The 25,198-nt window shown below is 36.2% G+C and overlaps 1 protein-coding gene across 1 annotated transcript in view; it reads left to right on the top strand.

Moving 5' to 3' along the window:
- The window catches only part of REV3L (REV3 like, DNA directed polymerase zeta catalytic subunit), a 178,127-nt gene that overhangs the window by 38,360 nt on the left and 114,569 nt on the right, over positions 1-25,198 (top strand). The window contains exons 2-5 of the mRNA XM_030882819.3: positions 10,741-10,930; positions 16,146-16,220; positions 19,929-20,089; positions 24,937-25,036. Coding sequence (XP_030738679.1) covers positions 10,741-10,930; positions 16,146-16,220; positions 19,929-20,089; positions 24,937-25,036 — 526 coding nt within the window. The remainder of the gene's footprint in view (positions 1-10,740; positions 10,931-16,145; positions 16,221-19,928; positions 20,090-24,936; positions 25,037-25,198) is intronic.

Below are 25,198 nucleotides of genomic sequence, written 5' to 3'. Positions count from 1 at the left end.
CCCTTTAGTATTTCTTGTAGGGCAGGTCTGCTAGTGACGAATTCTCTCAGTTTTCATTTATCTAGATATGTCTTAATTTCTTTTTTCCCACCTCACCTAGCTCTCCTTCACTTTTGAAGGGTACTTTGCTAGGTATAGAATTCTTGGATGCCAGTCTTTTTCTTTCATCCTTTGACCATGTCATCCTACTGCCCACTGGTCTCCATGGTTTCTAATGAGAAGTCAGCTCTTAATCTTCTTGAGGAAACTTTGTATCTGAGAACTGTTTTGTTTTGTTTTTGCTGCTTTCATGATTCTCTTTCTGTCTTTTGACAGTTTGGCTATGAAACATCTAGATGTGGATCTCTTCAACTTTGTCCTACTCGGAGTTTATTGAACTTTTTAGGTATACATACTAATGTTTTCCATCAAATTTGGGAAGTTTTTTGTCATAATTTTTTCAAATATTCTTTCCACTCTTTTCTCTCTCTCCTCTCCTTCGGAAACTCACATTGTGTTTATGTTGGTATACTTGATGAAGACCCACAGATCTCTGAGGCTCTGTTCATTTTCCTTTACTCTTTTTGTTCCTCGGACTGGGGAGAATCTTAACTGACCTCTCTGAAGTTCACTGGTTCTTCTGCCAGTTCAAATGTGCTGTTTACCCCCTCTAGTAAATTTTTGATTTCTGTTATTGCTCTTTTCAACTTGAAAATGTCTGTTTGAATCTTCTTCTTATTGTTTTAATTTCACTGGGTGGAAATATCCTTTTCATATTTAAATGCCAGCTTTCTATTTGATTCTTTTTTATAATTTCTGTCTCTTCATTTTTATTCTCCATTAGGTAAAACATGACTCTCAAACTCCTTTAATTCTTTAGACATAATTTGCTTTATTTCTTTGAAATATTTATAATAGCTGGTTTAAGGTTTTGTCTAGTAAGACCAATATCTGGGCTTCTTCAGAGACAGTTTCTGTTGACTTTTTTTCCTATGTATGGGCCATACTTCCCTATTTCTTTGTATGTCATAATTTTTTCGTTGGAAACTAGACATTTTAAATACAATAAAATAAATTGTCACATTTTAAATAATGTGACAGTTAAGAAAATCATATTTCTTCCTACTCCCAGGATTTGTTTTGCTCTGTTATTGGTGTTGCTGCTTGTTTCTCTCGTGATTTTCCTGGGCTAATTCTGTTCAGTTTTTGTTCTTTGAAGTCTGCTCAGCTAACTCAGTGATCAGTTACTGATTAGCCAGAGATTTCTTTAAATGACTTGAACCAATAGGTCTCTATTCAGCTTTTGCTGAGGGGCTTTGTTTGTGTGCATATGTTGAAGCAGAGCTTCAAGGTCAACCAGAAGTGAAAGATTAGGGCCTTCTCAGGTCTTCCTGCACATTCACACAGCTCCTCACATGTGCCTAGCCTTCTAAATTCCCAGGACTATTGCGGAGCTTTTCAAAGCCCCTTATGGACATTTCATTCCTCCGTTTTTTCTTTTAAGTATCTTGGTCAGCCTCTTATTAGCTGCAACTAGTAAAAATCGCTCAGGCAACTGCAGTGTTAAACAGTTGTTGATGACTATTTTCAACAAATATGCTGCAGATAGGACAATACACATAGAATGAGCTCTTGAGTCTTATCAAACAAAGACAAGCCCTGAGAATGGAGTATTTTAGCAAGGTGCAAGGCACATCAAATAGTAACCGTTTTCTGAGGCTTTGGGAGAACTTCAAATCTATTCTGGTCTCTCCAGTATCTGCTTGGCTTTGGGGTTTCACAGCTACCATATTTGCAATATTTTGGTTTTCAAGATTGATCTGGAGCTGGGGATGAGAGATTGAATTCGGTCAAGTTAAGACACTAGAAAGCTTGCTCTTCTTGCTAAGAGTCAACTTGTTTTCTTGAATAAACATTCCTTAGATTGTCACAAGCCTTTAAATTAATGTCAAAGCTAAAAATAAAGTTGATTTTGACAATATTTTGCAGTATTCTTTTTTTTTTCCGGTATGCGGGCCTCTCACTGTTGTGGCCTCTCCCGTTGCGGAGCACAGGCTCCGGACGCGCAGGCTCAGTGGCCATGGCTCACGGGCCCAGCCGCTCTGCGGCATGTGGGATCTTCCCGGACCGGGGCATGAACCCGTGTCCCCTGCATCGGCAGGCGGACTCTCAACCACTGTGCCACCAGGGAAGCCCTGCAGTATTCTTAAAAAAAATTTTTTTCTTGAAGTATAGTTGATGTACAATATTATATGTTACAGGTGTACAGTATAGTGGTTTATAATTTTTAAACGTTGTACTCCATTTATAGTTATTATAAAATATTGGCTATATTCCCTGTGTTGTAAAATATATCCTTGTAGCTTATTTTATACATAATAGTTTGTATCTCTTAATCCTCTACCCCTATATTGCCCCTCCCCCCTTCCCTCTCCCTACTGGTAACTACTAGTTTGTTCTCTATATCTGTGAGTCTTTCTTTTTTGTTGTATTCACTAGTTTGTTGTATTTTTTTAGATTCCACATATAAGTGATCATCATAAAATATTTGTCTTCCTCTGTTTGACTTATTTCACTTAGCATAATACCCTCCAAGTCCATCCCTGTTGTTGCAAATGGCAAAATTTCTTTCTTTTTTATGGCTGAGTGGTATTCCGTGTGTGTGTGTATGCATATTGCACAGCTTCTTTATCCATTCATCTGTTGATGAACACTTAGGATGCTTCTGTATCTTGGCAATTATAAATAATGCTGCTCTGAACACTGGGGTGCATATAACTTTTTGTATCAGTGTTTTCATTTTCTTTGGATATATACCCAGGAGTGGAATTGCTGGGTCATATGGTAGTTCTGTTTTCAGTTTTTTTGAGAAACTTCCACACTGTTTTCCACAGTGACTGCACCAATTTACATTTCCACCAACTGTGTTTGAGGGTTTCCTTTTCTCCACATCCTCACCAACATTTGTTATTTGTGTTCTTTTTATGATAGCCATTCTGACAGGTGTGAATGATTAGCAGTGTTGAGCTAAAAGATGCAGTGTTGAACATCTTTTCATGTGCCTGTTGGCCATCTGCACTTCCTCTTTGGAAAAATGTCTGTTCAGGTCTTCTGCCCATTTTTAAATTGGGTTGTTTGTGTTTTTGATGTTGAGTTGTATGAGCTATTTATGTATTTTGGACATTAACCCCTTATCTGTCATATCATTTGCAAATATTTTCTCCCATTGAGTAGGTTGTCTTTTCCTTTGACAGTATTTGCCAGTATTCTTGTTGCTTTTATGGAGGAGCTGGTTTTCCAAGGTCCTTCCTCTGCCATTCTGGAAGTGCCTTTTCCCATTTTTGTATATTTTTATCATCATTCTGCTTCCAGTCTCTGACCCAGCCTCTCATTGCTTGCCTTTCTCTTATACATTTCTACTGGACCTTTGGAACTCTGGTTCCATGGCTAACATAGTTACATTCTCAATTATTCACTGACTATTACCTCCCTTTCTTGCCAGGCAGCCCTTTCAGGGGCTGATTCTCTCACATCCCACATAAATCAAAATCCTCTATTCCTCCCTTAAATATTAGTATTCCTCAAGTTTCTGGCTTACACCCCTTCTCTTGTCTATTTTCCCTGAACATTCTTACTCAGTTGTTGCTCATACTCTCAAATCTGTCTTCTTCTCTAGCTCAGATCTCTGTCTTAAGCTCCTCATCTGTATCTAATTTTGCTTAACATAAATCTTCATTTGGAATTTCTACAGACATGTAAAATTCCTCAAGTTCAAAACAGAAATCAACCTATTCTTCTTTCTCAGTTTTCTTTGAATGACATTCCCATTTGTCTAGTTGCCTAAACCAAAAATGTGGGTCATTTTTTATTCTTTCTCCTTTACCCTACCTTCAAATTACAGTAAGTGACCTTTCAGTTCTGTGCCCTAAATCTTTCGATTTAGGTTTTCTTTATCTCTACTAACATCTCCTGCCTGAATTATTCCAACAGCCTCCAAAACAGATCTTCCCATTATAGTTCTGTCCCCAGCTTCTCCACAATGTGTCCAGAAGGGAACTTTATAAAATGCAAATCCAAATAGGTCACAGAGTCCACACAGACACACATACACACACACACACACACACACACACACACTTGCCCTTCTCTCCATTGCATTCCTTGCTCCATCCTAATTGCCTTTTTCCTATTTCCAGACCATGTCATGTTCTTGTTTGCTTTCAGGTATCTGTACCTACTGCAGTATTCTTTCTCACTTTGCTCTTTTATTGCTTCCTCAGGAAAGCCTTCTTATATTCTCACAAACTGAGTTAGATACTTCTGGATATAGAATTACCACACTGTAATGGCCTATTTATTCGTCTTTATCTCCAAGTAGAATGTCAAGTCCATGAGATCCAGGGCTGTGATTATGAGCAGCCTGTGGCCTAGCACCGAACATTGGGCTTCCACAAATTATTTGATGAATAGAGAATTTATGCCTACATGTATGAACGACAGAACCAACCATGTTCAGCACTGAGAATACAAAGATATATTAGGCAGACGTATAAATAAAATAGGCCTTTGAAACATCTGGTGTCTGAGGGATATAGCTGTTAGTAATGTAGGATTAGTAACTTAAAGCCAATGATTCTAAATAAAGTCCTGTATACCTTAGTTGAAGAAATAAAATGGCGTGAATGTATGTGAGACCCCAAAGCATTATTTATGAATGAAAGGAGAAAATGAAGAGAAACTATTCAACAGGAAGTTATATACATATGCCCTTTATAAAGTTAGTGTTTATACTTAGTTTTTGTTTTATTTTGTTTCTAATTTCTAGGTCATTGAGAAGTAGGTGACTTCTTCCTTCCTGCCTTTCTTTTACACAAATTGTATAATATTTAGAAAATATAAGCAACAACAAAAAAAAGAAATCACCCATTATCTCATTTAATGTATTATATATAGTTTCATAACTGAATTAAATCTGAACATCACCAGAAATAGATATGTCATAAACATCTTATGCTAGGAAATATACGTCAATACCACCTATTGCTGAGGTTAGCAGACTTTTTCTCTATGGGGCCACATAGTACATTTTTGAAGCTTTGAGGGGCTAGAAGGTCTCTGTCACAGCTATTCAACTCTTCCTGTAGCAAAAGCAGCCATAGACCCTTCCAAATGGGTGTATTCCAATAAAACTTGATTTACAAAAACAAGTGGCAAGCAGGATTTGGTATGAGAGCCATAGATTTGTTCTGAGATACAGATATGCCATAATTACTTAATCTTGGGGAAGTTTATTATCTTCAATTTTTTACTATTATTAGTTATACTCTCTTAACATTTTAATATCTAAATCTGTATGTACATTCTTAATCTTTTCCTTAGCATAAATTCTGAAAAAATGTAATTTCTAGGGCTAAGAGTACATCTTTAAGACTTTTCCTTTTTAAATGAGAATAGGTGAGATAACATTTGCTTTCAAACTGTGACTATGAGGAGTTTTGCTTAACTCATTTTGTGGGTTTTGTGGGCATGGAAAAAGAAAGACTGGAGGGAAACGTTGAGTTAACGATAGTAATATAAAACTTAAAAAGAGATGTTCCATGAAGAAAATATGAAAAATTTCATAAGTACAGATATTCCTGTTCACATAGCCAAGTTTGTTTGTTTGTTTGATAGCTCTGTAGAGTTTTGTTTAAAATCTTGTGTCGATTGAGATTTGGGAGATGGGGTTTGCAAATTACAAAATGAGCGTTTCTTATTCAGTCTCCTAAGATACTCTTAGGTCAGCATGATTTAGATTGTGATTACCAATCAGCTTGTTTTTTTAAAAAAAGAAAAAAGAAGACGCCATTAAATTTTCCTGTTCTGGTTGACAAGGAACTCTAATCAGATCAGGGTTTGGCAAATTACTATCCATGGACAAAATCCCTCCTGTTGCCTGTTTTTTTTTGTTGTTGTTGTTGTTGTTGTTGTTGTTCTTTTGCGGCATGCGGGCCTCTCAATGTTGTGGCCTCTCCTGTTGCAGAGCACAGGCTCCGGACGTGCAAGCTCAGCGGCCATGGCTCATGGGCCTAGTCGCTCCGCGGCATGTGGGATCTTCCCGGGCCGGGGCACAAACCCGTGTCCCCTGCATCGGCAGGCGGACTGTCAACCACTGCACCACAAGGGAAGCCCCCTGTTGCTTGTTTTTGTAAGTGAAGTTTTATTGGAACACAGCCATGCCCATTCACTTAAGTACTGTCTATGATTGCTTTTAGACTACAACAACAGAGTTAAGTAGTTGTCAGAGACAGTATAGTCCAGAAAGCCTAAAGTATTTACTGTCTGCCACTTTACAGAAGAAAATTTGCAGACCCCGGAATTAGAGGAATGGCACCTGTTAGTCTTTCTGTTTATTGAAAATGGATCCACAAAAACAAAAGTAATTTTGCTACAGATAAACTAACAAGGTTTTAGAAGCAGAATTAATTCAGAGCCCAAATCTGGGCACTTAAAATGTAGAAGAACACGTGAGAAAACAATATAAGAAATGTTGGAATACAGAGGACTTTATGTGTAGTGTAATTCTAAGTTATGTGAAAGATTAGATTTAGAGCACCCAAGTACTGGCTGTTACAGAGGCACCTACCTTAGTTATAAAAGCCCTTCTTACACACAGTTGGAAAATAGCCGATTCCACAAAGTTTTGCTGTAGTGTCTTTAAAAGCGAGTAGTTATACTGTGACAAGTTCCGTGGCACTTTTCGTGAAACAAGCTTGTGCAGTTTCTGAATGAGACGACATCAGTCAAATTGGAAAATTCACACTCTTAAAAATTTTTTGAAACCTGTGTACATAGGCTTATTCCCCCAATGACAGTCTTTATCCCTACTGTATTTGTTGCCTTAATTCAGTTTCACATGACAATAATAGGGGGCATTCAGAAAGTAGGGATATTTTCTTTCTTTGGATCCACTTTACCTGGAAGTAGCTAATATCCAGGATCCCAAATCATTTAGTAAGGTTTTGAAACAGCATAGCTTTTATTAATTTTATAAAAAGTTTCTTAGAAGAATCCTGTGTGTGGAACTCTTTGGAGTATAGTAGAAAAGCCTCTAGGCTGAAGTCAAGCATTCCTCTTCACTAGGCCGCTAAAACCTGAATCCGTAACCAGCTACGTGGACTTTTATGAGAGAGAAGCCACTAATTTAATGCTTACAAGCACTGATTTTAGGGTGTTTTCTCACAGCCGAAAATAATCTTGAGTGAGGGAGGTCAGGGTAGACTAGTTTATCTCTGAGGGACTTTACATCTGTATGGCTCCACATATTTGTGTGGGATAGAGCTGATGGAGGGGAAAAAATAAAAGTGGTCTGTATCTTGTCAAGATAAAGCGACGCTCTGACAGAACCACAAATTTTATAATGATAAAAGACAAGAAATTGTTGTTCATTTTTACACACTTCTCTTTCTTTGTTTAACTTTTGAGTTTCCTTTTTTTATCTTGTTTCTCATAATTTCTGTGACACTTATTCTGTATTAGAGCTGTTGTGGTTCTGCCAAGAATTCCTTAGGCCGTGGTTGTTCTTCAGGAGATTGTTCTTGAGTAAGGGTGGTGAGTAAAGCACTGAGCTATCCCTACTGCTGGAGAACTACACGGAGGTGCATCTGTGTTGATTTAGTGACTACAGCTTTGCATGGGACGTTGGGTCATTCAGGGTAGGAAAGTGCAATAAGCTGGAGATCCTTTATGTTCTTCTGTAATCCTGATGGTGGTGCCTTAGTTGTATCAGAGTCCCTCTGTTTTCATAGATTTGTTTTTTCAGATATTCTAGGCTTTCACACCATTCCTTCTCCTTAAGCAACTATTCTGTTTTGCTGGTGGTTCGTTCAATAAATATCTGGTAAACACATATTAATGTGTTTTGTGCTGGATCCTGGGGATATTACTATCATTCAAACACAACACCAGCTCCCAAGAATTTGCAGTCAAATGAGAGAGAGAGCCCAGTAAGAAAACAGGTGTTTACAGTACAAAAATAAGAACTTGAGGAATTAAGGATTAAGGAAGCCAATATTTACTTTCTTAAAAACATTGAACCAGAATGGTTAAATGGAAAGAGCATTGGTTTTAGATTTTGTTGATCTGCTTTTAAATCCTGATTCAATTACTTAATAGGTATGTGACTTTGGGAAAGTTAACCTTTGTGATACTTGCAAAGTTGTACTAAGTTTTAGAAATAAATATATATAAAGCACTTAGTCCAGTGCCTGCTGAATAAATGATTTCTGCTTTTTTTTCTAAATCATACACCGTAAATTATTGTTCCAAAGCCTATAAATAGAAAGATCATTTCTCTGGCCCCTACTTCATAGGAGATGTGAAAAGAGGATATGGTAAAATTTTTTATGAACTTTGTGAACATCCTGCCTATAAAGAAACTATTAGAAATCAGATTTTATTATTATTCTTATAAAGCTTACCCAGATTTACATTATTAAGATATGGACTGTAAAACTCATATCTTAAGAACTTACAATATTGCTTGTGAAATATGCTAGTAATTTTGTAACCACCGGTCTTATATTTTATTTGTCAACTTAAAAAGGGGATACTTTTCTGTCTCCCTACCTCCCTTACCCCGTAGTTTAGCATGCCAGTTACTTTTTTTTTTGCGGTACGCGGTCCTCTCACTGTTGTGGCCTCTCCCGTTGCGGAGCACAGGCTCCGGACGCACAGGCTCAGCGGCCATGGCTCACGGGCCCAGCCGCTCCGTGGCATGTGGGATCCTCCTGGACCGGGGCACGAACCCGTGTCCCCTGCATTGGCAGGTGGACTCTCAACCACTGCGCCACCAGGGAAGCCCGCCAGTTACTTTTAACCAAATTGTGGTTTATATCCAGAAGTGTAATGGTTATAACCTTTTTTCATGAGATGTTTAAAAAGCATTCAAATAGATCATCAGTAAATTGATAAAATATCAATATATTTTCTTAAGACTCGTTCATCATTACAATTTGAATTTTTTCTATTTGAAGAATTGAAAGCTGCAATATTTAGGAAGTAGTATCATGCATATTTAGAAATAAAAGAGAATGGTTAAAGAATTTGCTTTTAACTGAAAATATTTTTTTCATTCCTTTGAAATTAAGTAACATAAAATTAGAAATTAAAATTGGTCTAACAGCAACACAATTTGTAATTTTTCAAAAACGTCAAAGTTGGTAGCTCAAATGAGAATACTGTACTCGGGAGGGCATAGATCTTATTCCATTGTGTGACTTTTCCAGTTTTGCTATACTTTATGTAATAACTATTCCAGATTTATTTGTTAATTCTGTTATAGCTGTACCTTAAAAATAAGACAAGCTGATGTTATTCACTGTAAAAAGTGTAAATACAAGTATCAACAGAACATAGAACTATTTTCTATGTATTTTACATAAATCACCCTAAATTATAAATAGGATAGTGATCAAACAAATACTTTCCTACCAAAAGAAAAAGCCAGTGGAACAGAGTGGGATAAGAGGTGGGAGAGAAGCCCTAGGATTGTGTTGGCAGGGCAGTAGTAAGTGACAGCATGAGAAGAATTCATGTGTTCTTCCATCACTGCTCTTCTCCTCTCTGTTTGAATTAGACAAATAGCATGTGCCCAAGGGGAACGAGGGACAATGTTCAGAGGAAAGGAACCACTTTTATACAGCCCTGCCAGATTCATGAGAATAATGATGCATCTGCTTTTTGTTGCTGCTGTTGTTACTTAACCTTGTCGTGGATACGTTACTTTTTCGGTAGCACTTATTTTGTGGGTTCTTACTCATATTATTTTCTCTATCATGGCTATACGGGATTGTCTGTTGGCAAATCAGCACCATTTACCCCTTCTGCACCTTGCCTGATGTAATGGCTTCCTGGAAAGCGTGCATGCTGTTTTTTTTCCCTCTTTGTGTCTCCCCTGTCCCACTCCATCAAATGTGCAATTTAAATATCCAGAAGTCCATTACAGACAGTTGATTTGTAGGGGTTTTCTTTTGATTTTTTTTTGTCTGTTTTGATTTTTTTTTGTCTGTTTTGATTTTTTTTCCCTAGTAGCAAAATTTCATTTTTACCCTTCCCAAACCACGCCCCCCCTCCACATAGCAAAACTCCACACACTGGATGCCAAGACAGACACATTCATTGATTTATTTAGTAAACTTTCAGTGAGCTTTTGTAAGCTTCATAACACGGCGTTAAGTGGTATTATACGGCAAGGGTCCCCAACTGCTGGGCTCTGGACCAGTTACCAGTCAGTGGCCTGTTAGGAACTGGGCCGCATAGCAGGAGGTGAGTGGCAGGCGAGCAAGCAAAGCTTAACCTGCTGCTCCCTATCGCTCGAATTACTGCCTGAACCGTCCGCCCCCCCCCCCAATTCCGTGGAAAAATTGTCTTCCATGAAACCGGTCCCTGGTGCCAAAAAGATTGGGGGCCACTGTTATAGGGCAATTCAGTGAAGTACGTAAAAGTAGTTAGATTGTGAGGGTGAAATATTCAAACATATTTGCACCAAAACTACTATTTAAATCAAACTATAATGCTTATATTTATAAAATGCTTCTAAATGTTCTGTTGTAAAATGTAGTCAATACAGGTGGCTTTAACTATGGGTTAGTTTCTTCAACCCTTCCCTCAGATAAGCTGTGTTGTCCTTAGACCATTTAAATGACTTGTATTCTGAGCTTTGTAATGTTAAGGTTTTAAAATGCATCTCAAGTCTAAACTTTACAATGTGTTACATTTTAGGTCAGAAGACATGTCTTCATCTACATGGCATCTTTCCTTACCTCTATGTGCCATATGATGGTTATGGACAGCAGCCAGAAAGCTATCTTTCTCAGATGGCATTCAGTATCGACAGAGCACTTAATGTGGCTTTAGGCAATCCATCTTCCACTGCTCAGCACGTGTTCAAAGTGTCGTTAGTATCAGGAATGTAAGTATATGATAACATCTTTTAAAATTTCTATTTATCTGTATTTATATTACTGTTCTAGTTAAAAGAAAACATATCCAATTCAAATATACTCTGTTCATTTTTCTTTTATTTCTAATCTAATGGAACCAAGGTGAATTTCTTACTGTAACTTTTTAAAGTCCATTTTTATTGCAATGAAAGATAGATGGTTAACAGTAATTTTTGTTTTAACTTTTTCCATTTCTCTGCTTCCTAGAACTGTAGAAATTTATGTAATTTATTCATCAAGTATTTATTGAGCACCTTTTATATTGGTGAACAAAACAAAGGTCCCTGCCCCCATGGAGGTTACATTCTAGTAATGGAAAACAGAAAGTAACCAACAGATAGAACATGAAATAAATTTATTTATTACATGATAATTAATGCTATAGAACAAAATATGTAGAACAGGTAAGAAGGATCAGTAGTATGGGGTGGGGAAGTAGTCTGGTGGCAGTTTTGTATAGGGTAATCAGGGAAGGTGTCATTGACATGGTAAATGACATTTGAGCAAAGACTTGAAGGTGAGGGGGTGGGAACAAAATGGAGGCCAGGTGTCTGGAGTGGAGGGAAAGGAGAGTGGACAAAATGAGGTTAGAGAGATATGACAGAATGGAGATCATGTTGGCCAGTGGGTCGCCAAAATCACTTTTACCTGGTTTGACAGCCATGAGAATGCACCTCTCAGATCTCCAAATACAAAGAGCATAATTGAACAACGGTCCCAGCTACTGCACTAAAATCCATTTATCATCCTGTGTAAACTGAAGCTGCTTTCCATAGGCTACTCCCAGCCATTGGCTAAGCAGAGCAAGGCTACTAAGGCAGGCCTGTTTCTGGGAGACACTTGGTAACTCTGGGACAGCCTTTCTGAACTTCCACTAGAATCACACTGCAATAAAAGACACTTCCACTCATCTTCCCTCTGTCCCTCTCTCCTTCACTTAGATCAGACCTGTGTCTAAGTCTTGTGGCTGTCCCACCCTCTCCTGAGTTCATCCTCATATTCTCTCACAGGTGCTTCCACTAACAAATTTCTTGCACATTTTGACATCTACTTCTTGGAGGACTCAGACTAACACACTTGAGAACTTAGAATATATTCTTTGGTCTCACCCCACATCTGATGAATCAGATACTCTGGTGGTGGGACCCAGAAATTTGTGAACCTTTCTGCTGATGCTGATACATACTATTCTATTTTGGCTATTGCATGATTTTGAGCAGCCAGGATCTAACTTAAACTTGAAAGGGTTCCTTTAGCAACTGTGGGAAGAATAGATCATAGGGGCATGAGAGTTGAAACAGGGAGAACATTAGGACTCTTGTTTCATTAATCTGGGTGAGAAAATATGGTGGCTTGAACTAGGGTAGTAGCAGGGGAGTAGTGAGAAGTGGTCAGCTTCTAGATCTATTCTGAGGGTTGAGTCCCCAAGATTTGCTGTCTGATTGGATGAAGTTTGTGAGAGGAGTCAGGTATGACTACAAAGTTTTGAGTCTGTGCAGATAGAGCAGGCTGGCGGGAAAGATTTAGAGCTCGTACTGGAACATATGAGTTGAATACATCTGTATGAAATCCATCTTAAATCTGTCTACTTCTTCCACCTTAATCCAGGTTTTCTTCTGGACCACCACAGTATCCTTTTAATTGAATTTCCTTCTTCTGTTCTTATCTCACTCCAGAGCTGCAGAAGTACCTGTCTTGTAATGTAAATTGGATCCTTTTAAAATCATTTAAAATCCTTGAGTGGCTTCATATTGTTTATACATTAAAATTTAAATTTCTGACCCCTGCCTGCCTCTGTAACTTTGTTCACTGTGTTCCATCCAGAAACACTGGTCTTCTTTCAGTTCCTCTGATGTGCTGAGCTCTTTCCCACCTTTGTACATGCAGTTTCCTTTCCTTGAGTGCGCTACCCCTCTCCAGTCCTTCAAATCCTTCACCTCTCCAGAGAAGTTTTCTCTGACTTCCCTCCTTAAAATAGGTTGTTGTTATTATTATTCTGTATCTTAGCCCATTCTTTGTTTTCTTTAGTACTTTACTATAGTTTGCAGTTATTTTAATTTTTTGTTTATTAGTTCTTATGTGTTTCTCCCACCAGCCTGTAAGTTCCATGAGAAAAAGGACCATGTTTGTCTGTCCATCATTATATCCCTTGCACCTTGTATGGTGTTGGGCACTTAGTAAACAAGGCTCAATAACTATTTGTTTGGATAAATGAATGAGGTAAAAGTTCACACCCATCCTATGATAGCAACAATTAGGTTAAAGATAATCATCAGCTTTATATTCTAATTTTTTTATGTTTAATGATTCCTCGGAACTTTCCTATACATATTCTCATTTCAAAGTTGAATCTCCAAACAGCCTAGTGGAATGAATAATGAGTCACCAGTCTTTCTATATGTTTGGTGGGCATTTGTTAAAAGCATAACCATATTTTTAAGAGTTAGTTGAGTTACAAATCTAGAGACCTGGAAGCAAAAGATGAGCTGTTCAGTCTAATTTATGGCTGCCATTCTCTTTTTTCTCCCATTCTAATGTTTTCTATGTTTTTTTCTTATGTAGGTCCCCTTTTCCCTTACCATGCATTGTAGCTTCTATGATTCCTTTACTCCTTCAGTATTGCCTACTCCTCTAAGTAAGCAAGTTGCATCTAGCTATCAAATGAAAACGTGAACAAATTTAATTCCAGTCTTCCTAGACTGTGTACTATACTGAAGCTGGGTTAAGAGAGAGGACCATGACCTTAGGCTCATTTCAGGGGTTCCTTGTCACTTAGCTATCATGATTCTAGAAAATATTCTATGAAAAGATTCTTAATCCATCTAAATTAATTAACTGAGGGTTTTTTTCCACTATCTGTGCTCATTTTTCTTCTCATTGTTATATTAAAAAACTAACTCCAATTATCAGATATAATTTTTAAAATATAAACATATCTACTCTCGAACTCTGCTCCATTCTACTTTCTTTCTCCCAGAGAGTCTCCCTGTGGAGAAATTCTTTTGGCAAAATCAACTAAAGTCAACAGCAGAAAGTAAGAATTGCAGGTTAAATTATACAGAGACTTTCTTGGCTAGAAGAAGCAGAAAACTGAATTTATAGAATTTCCAGGCTGTATTTTGGGGCAATAGTTACAAAAGCAGAATCCTAGATTTACAAAGAATTGTAGGGATTTGATAGTCTTGTATTCAGTTTTTGAAATTTATAAGATTCTAATTGTAAAATCCTGAAGATTTTTAGCAAAAACAAAGCAAAGATAATGTGGACCACAGCAGTGCAGATTTAATTCTCTTTTTTTTCCATTTATCTGGCTAAAGGTATAACTCCTATCTTTAGACAGAGAGCTATATTTATGTATATGAAAAATACCAAAGCAGGAGGAATAAAGAATTGAATTTTGCTGGTGAGAGAGAATGAGATCATTCATATAATGTGTGTTTCACCCCTTCCTTCATGGCAACAAAAATGGGGTGAGCAGCATCAAACTAGACAGGAAAGGGTAAGTGTTATTTAAAAAAAAAAAAATGGTAAAGGGTAGGGGATAGGGAGTGATGGTCAGAGTAGACCTTTCTGAGGAGGTGAGTTTAAGCAGAGACCTGAATGAAGACTGAAAGTAAGCCATACAAAGGTTCAGGGCAGAACTTTCCAGGCAGAGGGAATGGCAGATTACTTGAGAGTGGATCAAGTTAGAAGGGGCTGAAATGTTTAGAATGGCTGGAGGAAAAAGGAAGAGTGGGTGTGAGATAAGATTGGAGTGAGTGGTAAGGATGAGACAAAGAACGTTTTAGACTTTTTTTTTTTAAATAGAAATTGCTTTACAGCAATCATACAGATGGTTCTGACCTAAAGACTTGAAATAGTTTATATTAAAAAAAAAGTTGTTTAAATATACCTCAAATAATGACTCTGTTGCCAACTTACTCCTGTATTTGAGGTCTGCTACACTGTCAGACATGACAGAGAGAAATGGTGTCCTAATGAGGGTAAGTTCTATCTAGTGCCCATCATAAGGGGAAAATATTTTTTTTAATGAAAAGAAGTTGAGTTTATCCACCTAAAGATTTAACCAACCACTATTTACAGACAAACTCTAGGCAAATACTTTTTATTATTTTGTCTATAAATTCAGACCTATTTATATATTGTTTCTAATTACATCACCTTTGAAAATGGTAGTCTGTATATCAGAGTTTCAGATCCTCCTGAGATGATATAACATGATAGCCCAACTTATTCCTTCTTGCATTGAGGACTTGTTTCTCTCCCTATCACATAGATTTTTGCTTCTCCCTTTCCCCCCTCTAGCTGATACCCTGAGAAGAACCGAGCCTCAACATAAATAGCGTCCTTAGTAAAGCTGTCGTCTTTTCAATCTCTTAAGTTCCTGTCTACACAGTTTTCACAGGTTTCCCTTGATTTGAGTGTGTTTTATACACACATACACATATGTACATATGTATAACAGGTAAATTGTCTCTGCTTAGTGAACTTGTAAAATTAATAACAGAGACAAATAAGGAAAGTGATACAAATTCTGTCAACTAAAGGACTTTGTTGATGAACAGCTTTAGTTTTTGACAGAAAAAATAGGAAATGGGAAAAGGTATCAGGAAGGTCTCTGTTCTTCTCATACATGGTCTGAGTAAAAAGCCACTTTTTAATAGAGCCATGATGATTGAAATGAAGGTATAAATAGTTTGCTGCTCCTTTTTGTCCCTAGTTTTTTTTTTAAGTGGTATTTTTAAACTTTTTTAAAAGAAGTAACAAGATTTTTTTTTTTTTTTTGCGGTACGTGGGCCTCTCACTGTTGTGGCCTCTCCCGTTGCGGAGCACAGGCTCTGGACGCGCAGGCTCAGCGGCCATGGCTCACGGGCCTAGCTGCTCCGTGGCATGTGGGATCTTCCTGGACCGGGGCACGAACCCGCGTCCCCTGCATCGGCAGGCGGACTCTCAACCACTGCGCCACCAGGGAAGCCCGTAACAAGATTTTATAATGTCATATGTTAACCTTGTGGTAGGTTTAATTGAAAAGTCTTGGAGGTTCTTTTGTTTTTTTGGGGGGCGGTTGGTAATATTCAATGTAAGTAAGACTGAATTCGGCCAGCTGAGTCCATTTAGGACAATAAGTTGCATTATTTCATCTCTGATGAAAATAAATTGAAATGTCTTTTTCTTTTATTTCAGGCCTTTTTATGGTTATCATGAGAAGGAAAGACACTTTATGAAGATCTATCTTTACAACCCTGCAATGGTGAAAAGGTACAAAGATAAATGAAATAAAAAATGAATAACTATCACTTAAGTATTTTAATAATAAAAAGAAAAATCTAGAAGAAAGGCCTGTATAGTTTGTAGCATTATTAAAGAAAGAGACCATAATATGTACATATATGTGTAAAGAGAGAGAGTCATAGCTTGGACTCTAGGAAGGATATTTTAAGGGTAAGGGACCTTGTTTTACACCCAACTGCTGCTTTTCTGTCTTAGAGAGTTTGTAGAAGTATATAAAGAGAGATGATTGGCTGCCTTGTGTAATAATCCTAGTGCCCTGCTAGCCAGACCAAATGTTCTATACCAAGAGAAATTCGTTCTTCAGTTTCAAAGCAAGGAGAAATACGTGAGAGTGAGGCCAGAGTGGGAGAGCTTTCTACTGTGAACTTAACCACTTTTCAGTACTTAAAAGATTTTTCTGATGAGATAGGTGATGTTATTAACATTTTTTCCATATTGTTTAATGAAATGTATCACCATTTAGAAGATTTATATAACTTAGTGGATCTATATTTTCCAAATGACCAGTGCATGATGTTAGAAAATTATGCATGGGTAAAAATACTCCAAGTGTTAGGTAGACCAATAAGTTTTAATATAACAGAGTACAAAAAGTTCATTGATTTGGTTTCAAATTCCACATTATTGCTGACCTTTAAGAAACTACCACTCCATTGCATTTCCATGTAGTAGAAACAAAGATCAACGTTTACCTGAAAAGGCTATTCAGTTACTCTTCCTTTTTCCAATTATTTATCTGTGTAAGGCTGGATTTTCTTCATATGCTTCAACCAAACAATATATCAAAACAGACTGAGCTGAAGCAGATGTGAGAATCCAATTGTCTTCTATTAAAACAGAGGTTTGCAAAGATTAAAACAATTCCTCTTTTCCCACTAAATTGTTTTTGTTTTGGAAAATATAGGATTTTTTAATATATAAAACACTGTTATTTATGTTAACATATAATGGGTTTATTGTTGTTATTTTAAAATTAGTAAATAAGTTTCTTAAAATTTTCTGTTTTAACCTGATTTGGTAAGTGTCAAATCAAACAAAAGGTCTTTGACGCTGTCAATAAATTTTAAGAATGAAAAGGGGTCCTGGGGCCAAAAGTTTGAGAACCATCAAAATAAAGCTCTCTTAATTTTCAATCAAAGATTCTTAAAATCTATTCACAGCCAGTCTGTCCTTCTCACTGCCTATTACAGTGGAAGAGATTTACCCCCTTACCTCTAAAGCTCATATTCTACCCTCTTTGACCTTTGCTTCCATCTATCAGTTATCCCCATCTCCCTTTCCACACCATTTAAATATTAATAAGACTCTGTGAATTTTACACATACACACATTCATACTCAAAGACATTCATACTTACAGCTATTCTCCCAGAAGATTTTTTTTTTGGGGGGCCTGTGTTGGGTCTTCGTTGCTGTGTGTACAACTTTTCTCTAGTTGTAGCGAGTGGGGGCTACTCTTACTTGCAGTGCACGGGCTTCTCATTGCGGTGGCTTCTCTTGTCACAGAGCATGAGCTCTAGGCGCGCAGGCTTCAGTAGTTGTGGCGCGCAGGCTCAGTAGTTGTGGCTCGCAGGCTCTAGAGCGCAGGCTCAGTAGTTGTGGCACATGGGCTTAGTTGCTCCACAACATGTGGGATCTTCCCGGACCAGGGATCAAACCTGTGTCCCCTGCATTGGCAGGCGGATTCTCAACCACCGCGCCACCAGGGAAGTCCCCTCCCAGAAGAATTTATCTATACTTTGTGGATTCAGTGTCTTACCTCCCATTCACTCTTTAACTTACTCCAATATAGGCTCTACTTCAACCATTTCACTCAAATTGCCTTCATTAGTGACCTCAGTGTTGTTAAACCCAATTAACACCTCTTTGTCCTTACCTTTTGACCACTTGTCAGTGCTTAGGTACCTTAATTTAGGCTGCTTTGATGTAAACCTTTTCTGGTTTTCCTCATACCTTTCTAGTCATTCATATTTACAACATTTTGTTGATTCCTCTTTTAACATTGTGGTTGTTTCTTGGACTTTTGTCTTAGGCATTGATTTTTTTTCTCTCTATATGTTCCCTTCACTTTACAGTCTTATATACTCCCATTTTTTAAAATCTTTGTGCATTTGGCTTCCAAATATATATCAGTAGCTTGAATTTTCCTCCAGAGCTCCTGACCAGTATATCAAATCATCTATCTACTGGATAAATAGAAAAGCACTATAGTTAAGAGTGAGGGGTCAAGTCAGAGAAAATTTGGGTTGAATTTTAGCACTTCCACCTTTTATTTGTGTGATTTTGGACAACATTTTGATCTAAGACCCAATTTCTCTGTTTATAAAATGGAGATAGTAGTACCATAGGTTTGTAGTAAGAATTACTTGAGATTAAGCATTTAGAGCACCCAACACAGTGTCCAGTACATAGTGCCCCAAAATATGTTTGCTTCCTCTACTCTGTTAACAAAATTATCCTTATCCTCATCCTTATTATCATTTCTAATAGTTTTATAGAAATCTCCCTGAATACTCCAGTATACCTAAACTCCAGTATATCTAAAACTGAGTTTGTCTTTATTTCCTCTCCAAATAAAATCCCCAAACAAACCTGTTTTCTTCCAGTAATGTAGCACCGCCAACTAGCTGCTTAACCAAGATATCTAGGCATTATCCTCAACTCATATTGTCTCACCCTTCATATCTAGTTAGTCATCAAGTCCTGACCATTTTATTCCTTATATGTCTCCTGAATCAACACAGTTTCATGATCCTTGTTGAAGCCACCATCATCTTAGTTTTTCTACAGTAATCTCTCACTCTCTGTCTGTAGTGTTCTGCATTCTCTAGCTAACCTGGTCATTTCATTTTCCTGCTCTTCACAGGCAAATTCCACCACCTTTTCAGATGTCTTTAATAGGCTCTGCATGATCTGACTTCTCATTACCTCTCTACCCTCCCCCTACCACCACCATAGCCTCTGTCTCTAAGCCTCACTCAGTGGTTTCAGTCCTTGAATAAACCACATTTTCTTGTGACCCTTCACATGTGCAATTTTATTTGCATGAAATACTCTTCTCCTCTCTGAGAAAAAGTATTTCCAGTTCATTGTTTAGTCTCCTGTTTTAGAGACTTCTCTTCAAGAAGGCTTTGCAGAAGCTACAGTCTGGTTAATATCCCTTCTAGATGTTTCATATACTTCCCCTGCATAGCACTTGCACTATTTATAATTGCCTGTTATTTGTATTCCCCATCATGAAGGAAAAATAACTCAGAGAATAAAAATATCAAAAGTGGTAACATCTCTGTGTGGTTGATTGAGTCATATGTCCTTTTTTAGAATTTTTGTGTAATCTTTTCAGAATTTTTTCTGGACTTTTTAAAAAAGCTAATATTTTAAAAATCCTTTTGACATCTTAGGTTTTTCAGTATAGTTAGCATTAAATTAGTTTTAGAAGTCAAAATATTCTTCATTCAAGGCATTTTTTGTCATTTTCTTTCAGAGCATGCAGCTTACTTTAAAAGTTGATTTTAAACTTTCAATTTCCAACAAAATACAAATTTCCAGTATAATTGAAATCAAAATTTTGTGTGCTAGTATAATGTGTTTTATTCTCTATATTTGTATAATCACCGTTTCACTTAACATTTTAGGAAACATAATTTTATGATATAACTTTTTTTTTCTAATTTAGGATATGTGAACTTTTGCAAAGTGGAGCCATAATGAATAAATTTTATCAGCCTCATGAAGCGCATATTCCCTACCTCCTACAGCTCTTCATTGACTACAATCTGTATGGAATGAATTTAATAAATCTGGCTGCTGTCAAGTTCCGAAAAGCAAGGAGGAAAAGTAAGGTTAATTTTGCAAGTTCAAATTAAAGCTTTTGAAACAAGTATTATGTAATTTATGATTTATAAAATAATATATATTTAGAAAATAAATGCTGAGTGGATAAGGAATAAAAAGAAATGTGCAAAAATGTCTTAGAGTTTATCAAGAAAAGAATCTCAAAATAAATTTTTTTGGTAATAGCTTTATTGAGATATAATTCACACGCCTTACAATTCACTCATTTAAAATGGACACCTCTGTGGTTTTTAATATATTCACAGAGCTGTGCATCCATCACCACAATCAAATTTAGAACATTTTCAGCACCTCTAAAGGAAATCTTTATCAATCACCCCCAGTCTTCCCTTAGCAACCATGAATCTTCTTTCTGTCTCTCTGTTTGCCCATTCTGCACATCTTATATAAATGGAATCATATGTTTATTTATTTTCACTTAGCCTAATGTTTTCATGGTTCATCCATGTTGTAGCATATATCAGTATTTCATTCCTTTTTATGGCCAGGTAATATTCTGCTATGAATATGCTACATCGTTTATTGATTCATCAATTGACGGATGTTTGGGTTTCCTCATTTTGGCTATTATGAACAGTGCTGCTGTGAACATTCATGTACAAGTATTCGTGTAGCCATATGTTTTCATTTCTCTTGGGCATATACCTAGGAATAGAATAAAATGCTGTAACATCTTTTGCATTTTATTGTTGGATTCCTTCTCCTCTACTTAAAACAAAGTGAAACCAACATTTTTCCTCCAACCCTGCTGTCCTTTATGTTATAATTATTTTCTTCGTTTTCACTGACAAACTTTTAAAACCAAAAGTTAGCTTTTTTTTCTCTTGTTGTTTACCAGCTATTCTTTTTTGGTTTAACTCCTTGGGTCTCTTCTACCATACCCAAACTGTGCTCTGAAAAGTAACCAGGGAGGACTTTTTCCCCCTGAATGGTGGGTTAGGTTATTGGGATCCACCGTCCTACTAAAACCAATTTAATAACTAGGTAAGATTTTTTTTTTTAATCTATCACAGAGATTATAAACAATAAAGAAGTACTGGCCAAAAGAGGAAATAGAATGCTGAAAACAGCCTTTGCCCTGAGGGGTTTGCTAATCCTGGCTGCCTCCATTGAGACAGCCTTACTAGGTGAGGGAGCCAGAAACAACAACTCAGGGCCTGCTGGACAGGTTGGAACCCTCCAGAATAAGGTAGGGTTTCAAAGAGATATACCCAAACTAGGAAATGGAACAACTTTGAGACAGTTCAGTTTGAATCTCTTGGAACTAAAAGAGATTCCCAAATCTAGAACTTCATCTTAGGTGGTGGGATCATTGGATATCCATATGCCAGAAAATAAAAATAAAAGAGACCAGACATATACTTCATACCTTGTATAAAAATTAACTCAAAATGGATCATAGACTTAAATGTAAAATGTAAATCTATCAGACTTCTAGAAGAAAACAATGAGAAAATCTCCTGACAAGTTGATTTTGTCAAAGTTAAAAACTTTTTCTCTGTAAAAAATAATATTAAGAGAATAAAAAGATAAGTCACAGACTGGGAGAGAATATTTTCAAATAACATATCTGATAAAGTACTTATATCTTGAATAATATAAAGAATTCCTAAAACTCAACAAAAGCAAACAACCCCATTAAAAATGGTCAAAAGACCTGAACAGACACTTCAACAAAGAAGAAGATATAAAGATGGCAAACAGGAATAGATGATTCTCAACAGTATATATCATTAGGGAAATGCATTTTAAAACCACAAAGAGCAACCATTACACACCTATTAGAATGGTTAAAATCCAAAAAAAACTAGCAATAAACAAATGCTGGTAAGGATGGGAGCAGCATCAACTCTCATTCATTGCTTGTGGGAAGGCAAAATGGTGTAGTCACTTTGGAAGACAGTTTGGCAGTTTCTTGTAATGTTAAATATAGACTTAACATATGACCCAGCAGTTACACTCCTGTATGTTTACCAAGTGATTTAAAACTCATGTCCACCTAAAAACCTGTATGCAAATGTATATAGCAACTTTATTTCATAATTGCTAAAAATCTAAAGTAACCAAGATGTCCACTCAGTGGGACAATGGATAAACTGTTATATACCAATACAGTGGAATGCTATTTGTCAGTAAAACACATCAAGCTCTTGATTCATACAACATCGATGAATCTTTAATGCATTTTACTAAGTGAAAGAAGCCAGACCCAAAAGACTACAAGTTGTTTGATTTTATTCATACAACATTCTGGTAAAGGCAAAACTATAGAAATGTAAAACATATTAGTGGTTGCCAGGAGTTGGAGAAGAGGAGAATGTTGACTACAAAGCCAATATATAGGGGAACTTTTTTTTTTTTGGTAGGGGAACTTTTAGGATGAAGGAATTCTTCTGTATGTTACTGGCATGGTGGTATGATTCTATGCAATCTTGAAACCCATGAAATTGTACCTTAACCAAGTATTGATGGTTAACATCTCCAGTGATGGCATATGGATATCGTGTCCCCTCTCATGTGATATGATGAGGATGCTTCACCTCTGTGGTATTCTTCATGGAAACCCATAATAACAATCTAATCATGAGGAAAACATCAACAGACCCAGATTGGAGGACGTCCTGTAGATGAACTGACCAGTACTCATGACTGTCAAGGTCATGAAAAACAAGGAAAGACTGAGAAATAGACCAGAGGAGACTAGGGAGACATGATAACTAACTACAATGTGGTACCCTACATTGGATCCTGAAACAGAAAATGGACAGTAGTGGATAAACTACTGAAATTCAAATAAAGTGTATAGTGTAGTTAATAGGAAGGTATCTGTGTCAGTTTTTTTGTTTTGACAGATGTGCTTTGATAATGTAAAATGTTAACAATGGGAGGGGTGTGGTAAGCAGATTCAGAAAATGTACTATTCTTGTAACTTTCCTGTATCTAAAATTATTCCAAAATATAAAGGTTATTGGGGGAAAAAAGAAAAACAGTTTGTTTATCAGTGTCAAATATAGCTGGGAGTTCAAGAAGAATTGAGGAATGGAAAATGTTCTAGAGAGTGTACGGGAGGTATTTATAGGAAAAGGAGGTCAGTTTTACAAAAGTTTGTTTCCAGTAGGTGAAAAAGCATGAGGAAAGTTCGAATTAGCAAATATATGTAAGCCATTTATTTTAGTTATAAAAGTTAAATGAGTATTGGAAGGGATTTTTTTTTCAAAATACGGAAAATTTTTACAATTTGAAGGCAGAAATATATGAAATTTCGTTGGGGGAAATTAAAAGCAGGGAAATTTCAAGTATGGTGAAATGTTTATTTTAGGTTTTTGTTTTGTTTTGTTAAAAAAATAGATAAAAGATTATAATGAAAAGAATAGGTGAATTTTTTTGTATTATATTTTGTCATGTAATATCAGACACATAATTAAATGGACAGTAAACTTATTGTAAATATGTTGCATATATATGCACAACTTAACATTTTAATCTTGTAAGACAAGTTAATTTAGTACATAATGTAGTCTTTTGAAAATAAATTCAAAAGTGAAAAATATTTAGAAATTTTAATACTACATATGCATATACCATTTTGTCTTATTATTCAGTTATATACTCAGTTGCCAAATGAAACGGAAATGTTGCTAATTACTGTTGTTAAGGTGAAGTATATAGAAGTACTTAAATAGAGTAAATATTTTTAGCATCATAGAGGGATTTTTTTTACAGTTCTCCATAGTGCCTTTATATTACATTTTTAACATCCAGAGTTGAAAAGAATTATATATGTATTTTTAAATAAAATAATACATAAAGTGGAGGTAAAGTGTGAATTTTTATACTGTGATAACTTTGAATTAGTAAACTTGTGTAGATTTTTCACTCATATAAATTTCTTAGAAAATAATATTTGTGTTTTAATTTACAACTTGCAAAGTAATTTCATATACATGCCCTAGCCACATAACAGCAAAGCCTTCAGAAACTTCTGAAGGTATATAGAATCAGTTACATGGTTTGTTATGTGTTTTGTTAATATAGCAAAGATGGTAAGTCTAATTAATTACATAATTTTGTGATCAAGCTAACCAAATAAGAAAAAGTATCAAATTTAGTTGGAGAGGATTGCAAATTTAATATCTTTCTTAATGTTAGGATTCCTTCTATGCCATTCACTCAAGCTTTCTTTATCTGAAAATTTAAATTCCCCATAAGAGATCACAAAAAAAATTGCTAAAATTTAGAGACTACTTCCAAAGCATGGCCCCAGGACTCAGTTTCTACAGCTGGGACAACTAAGCAAATGCATGGTTCCCTCCAACTGCTCGTCAAATTGTATTTGCATTTGCCCCAGGTTTCCACTCACTGTTATTGCCATTACTTTCGAAATGCATTGTGTATTTTCTTTTTATTCAGGGATTAGCATTAAAGTATGTTTTGAATTTTATCTGGAATCTGATTTCCACTAGAATTTTAGTTGAGGCTCATATAGAATACCCTAGGAATTTAAAGTCTACAAAAATTCTTAGTTCTTTATTTTTAAAATGAGATTTGAAGCATACCTATCACAATAGCGCATTTAAATGTATCATAATTCTATTCTAGTATGAAGGTATTGTGGCCATTTCTCTTTCATATCCATATATTGCAAATACTTTTCCCCATGTCGGTTTGGAATCATTACTCTCCACTGTGCATATGCATTCCGGTATGTTTATGAATTTTTAGGATACAATTTTAGGAACTGGTCATATGGGTTGTTTACTAATATACTTAAAGGGTAATTATATGTAAGTTAAAAGTGGAACTTACCCCTTTTACCTTTTTATTCCTAGGTGATCCATTACGTGCGAGTGGATCTTGCAAGAATCAGCTACCAGGAAGAAATTCTCTTACTGGTACTTTATTTCGGTGGGAAGAAGATGAAATACCAAGGTTAGTTTATGTTGTAAAGGAAAGGAAAAATTATTTACATATATCCTACTCTATTCAGAAGTCAATGGTTAGCATAATTTAATTTTAACCTTTATTGTAATTGTTTTTTATCTGTAAGTTTATCAAAAAAGCAAATCTCAACATTAGTGTGTTACATGGATC

Source organism: Globicephala melas, chromosome 14, assembly GCF_963455315.2.
Source record: "Globicephala melas chromosome 14, mGloMel1.2, whole genome shotgun sequence".
NCBI lineage: Eukaryota > Metazoa > Chordata > Mammalia > Artiodactyla > Delphinidae > Globicephala > Globicephala melas.
This window is presented reverse-complemented; position numbering and strand designations above follow the sequence as displayed.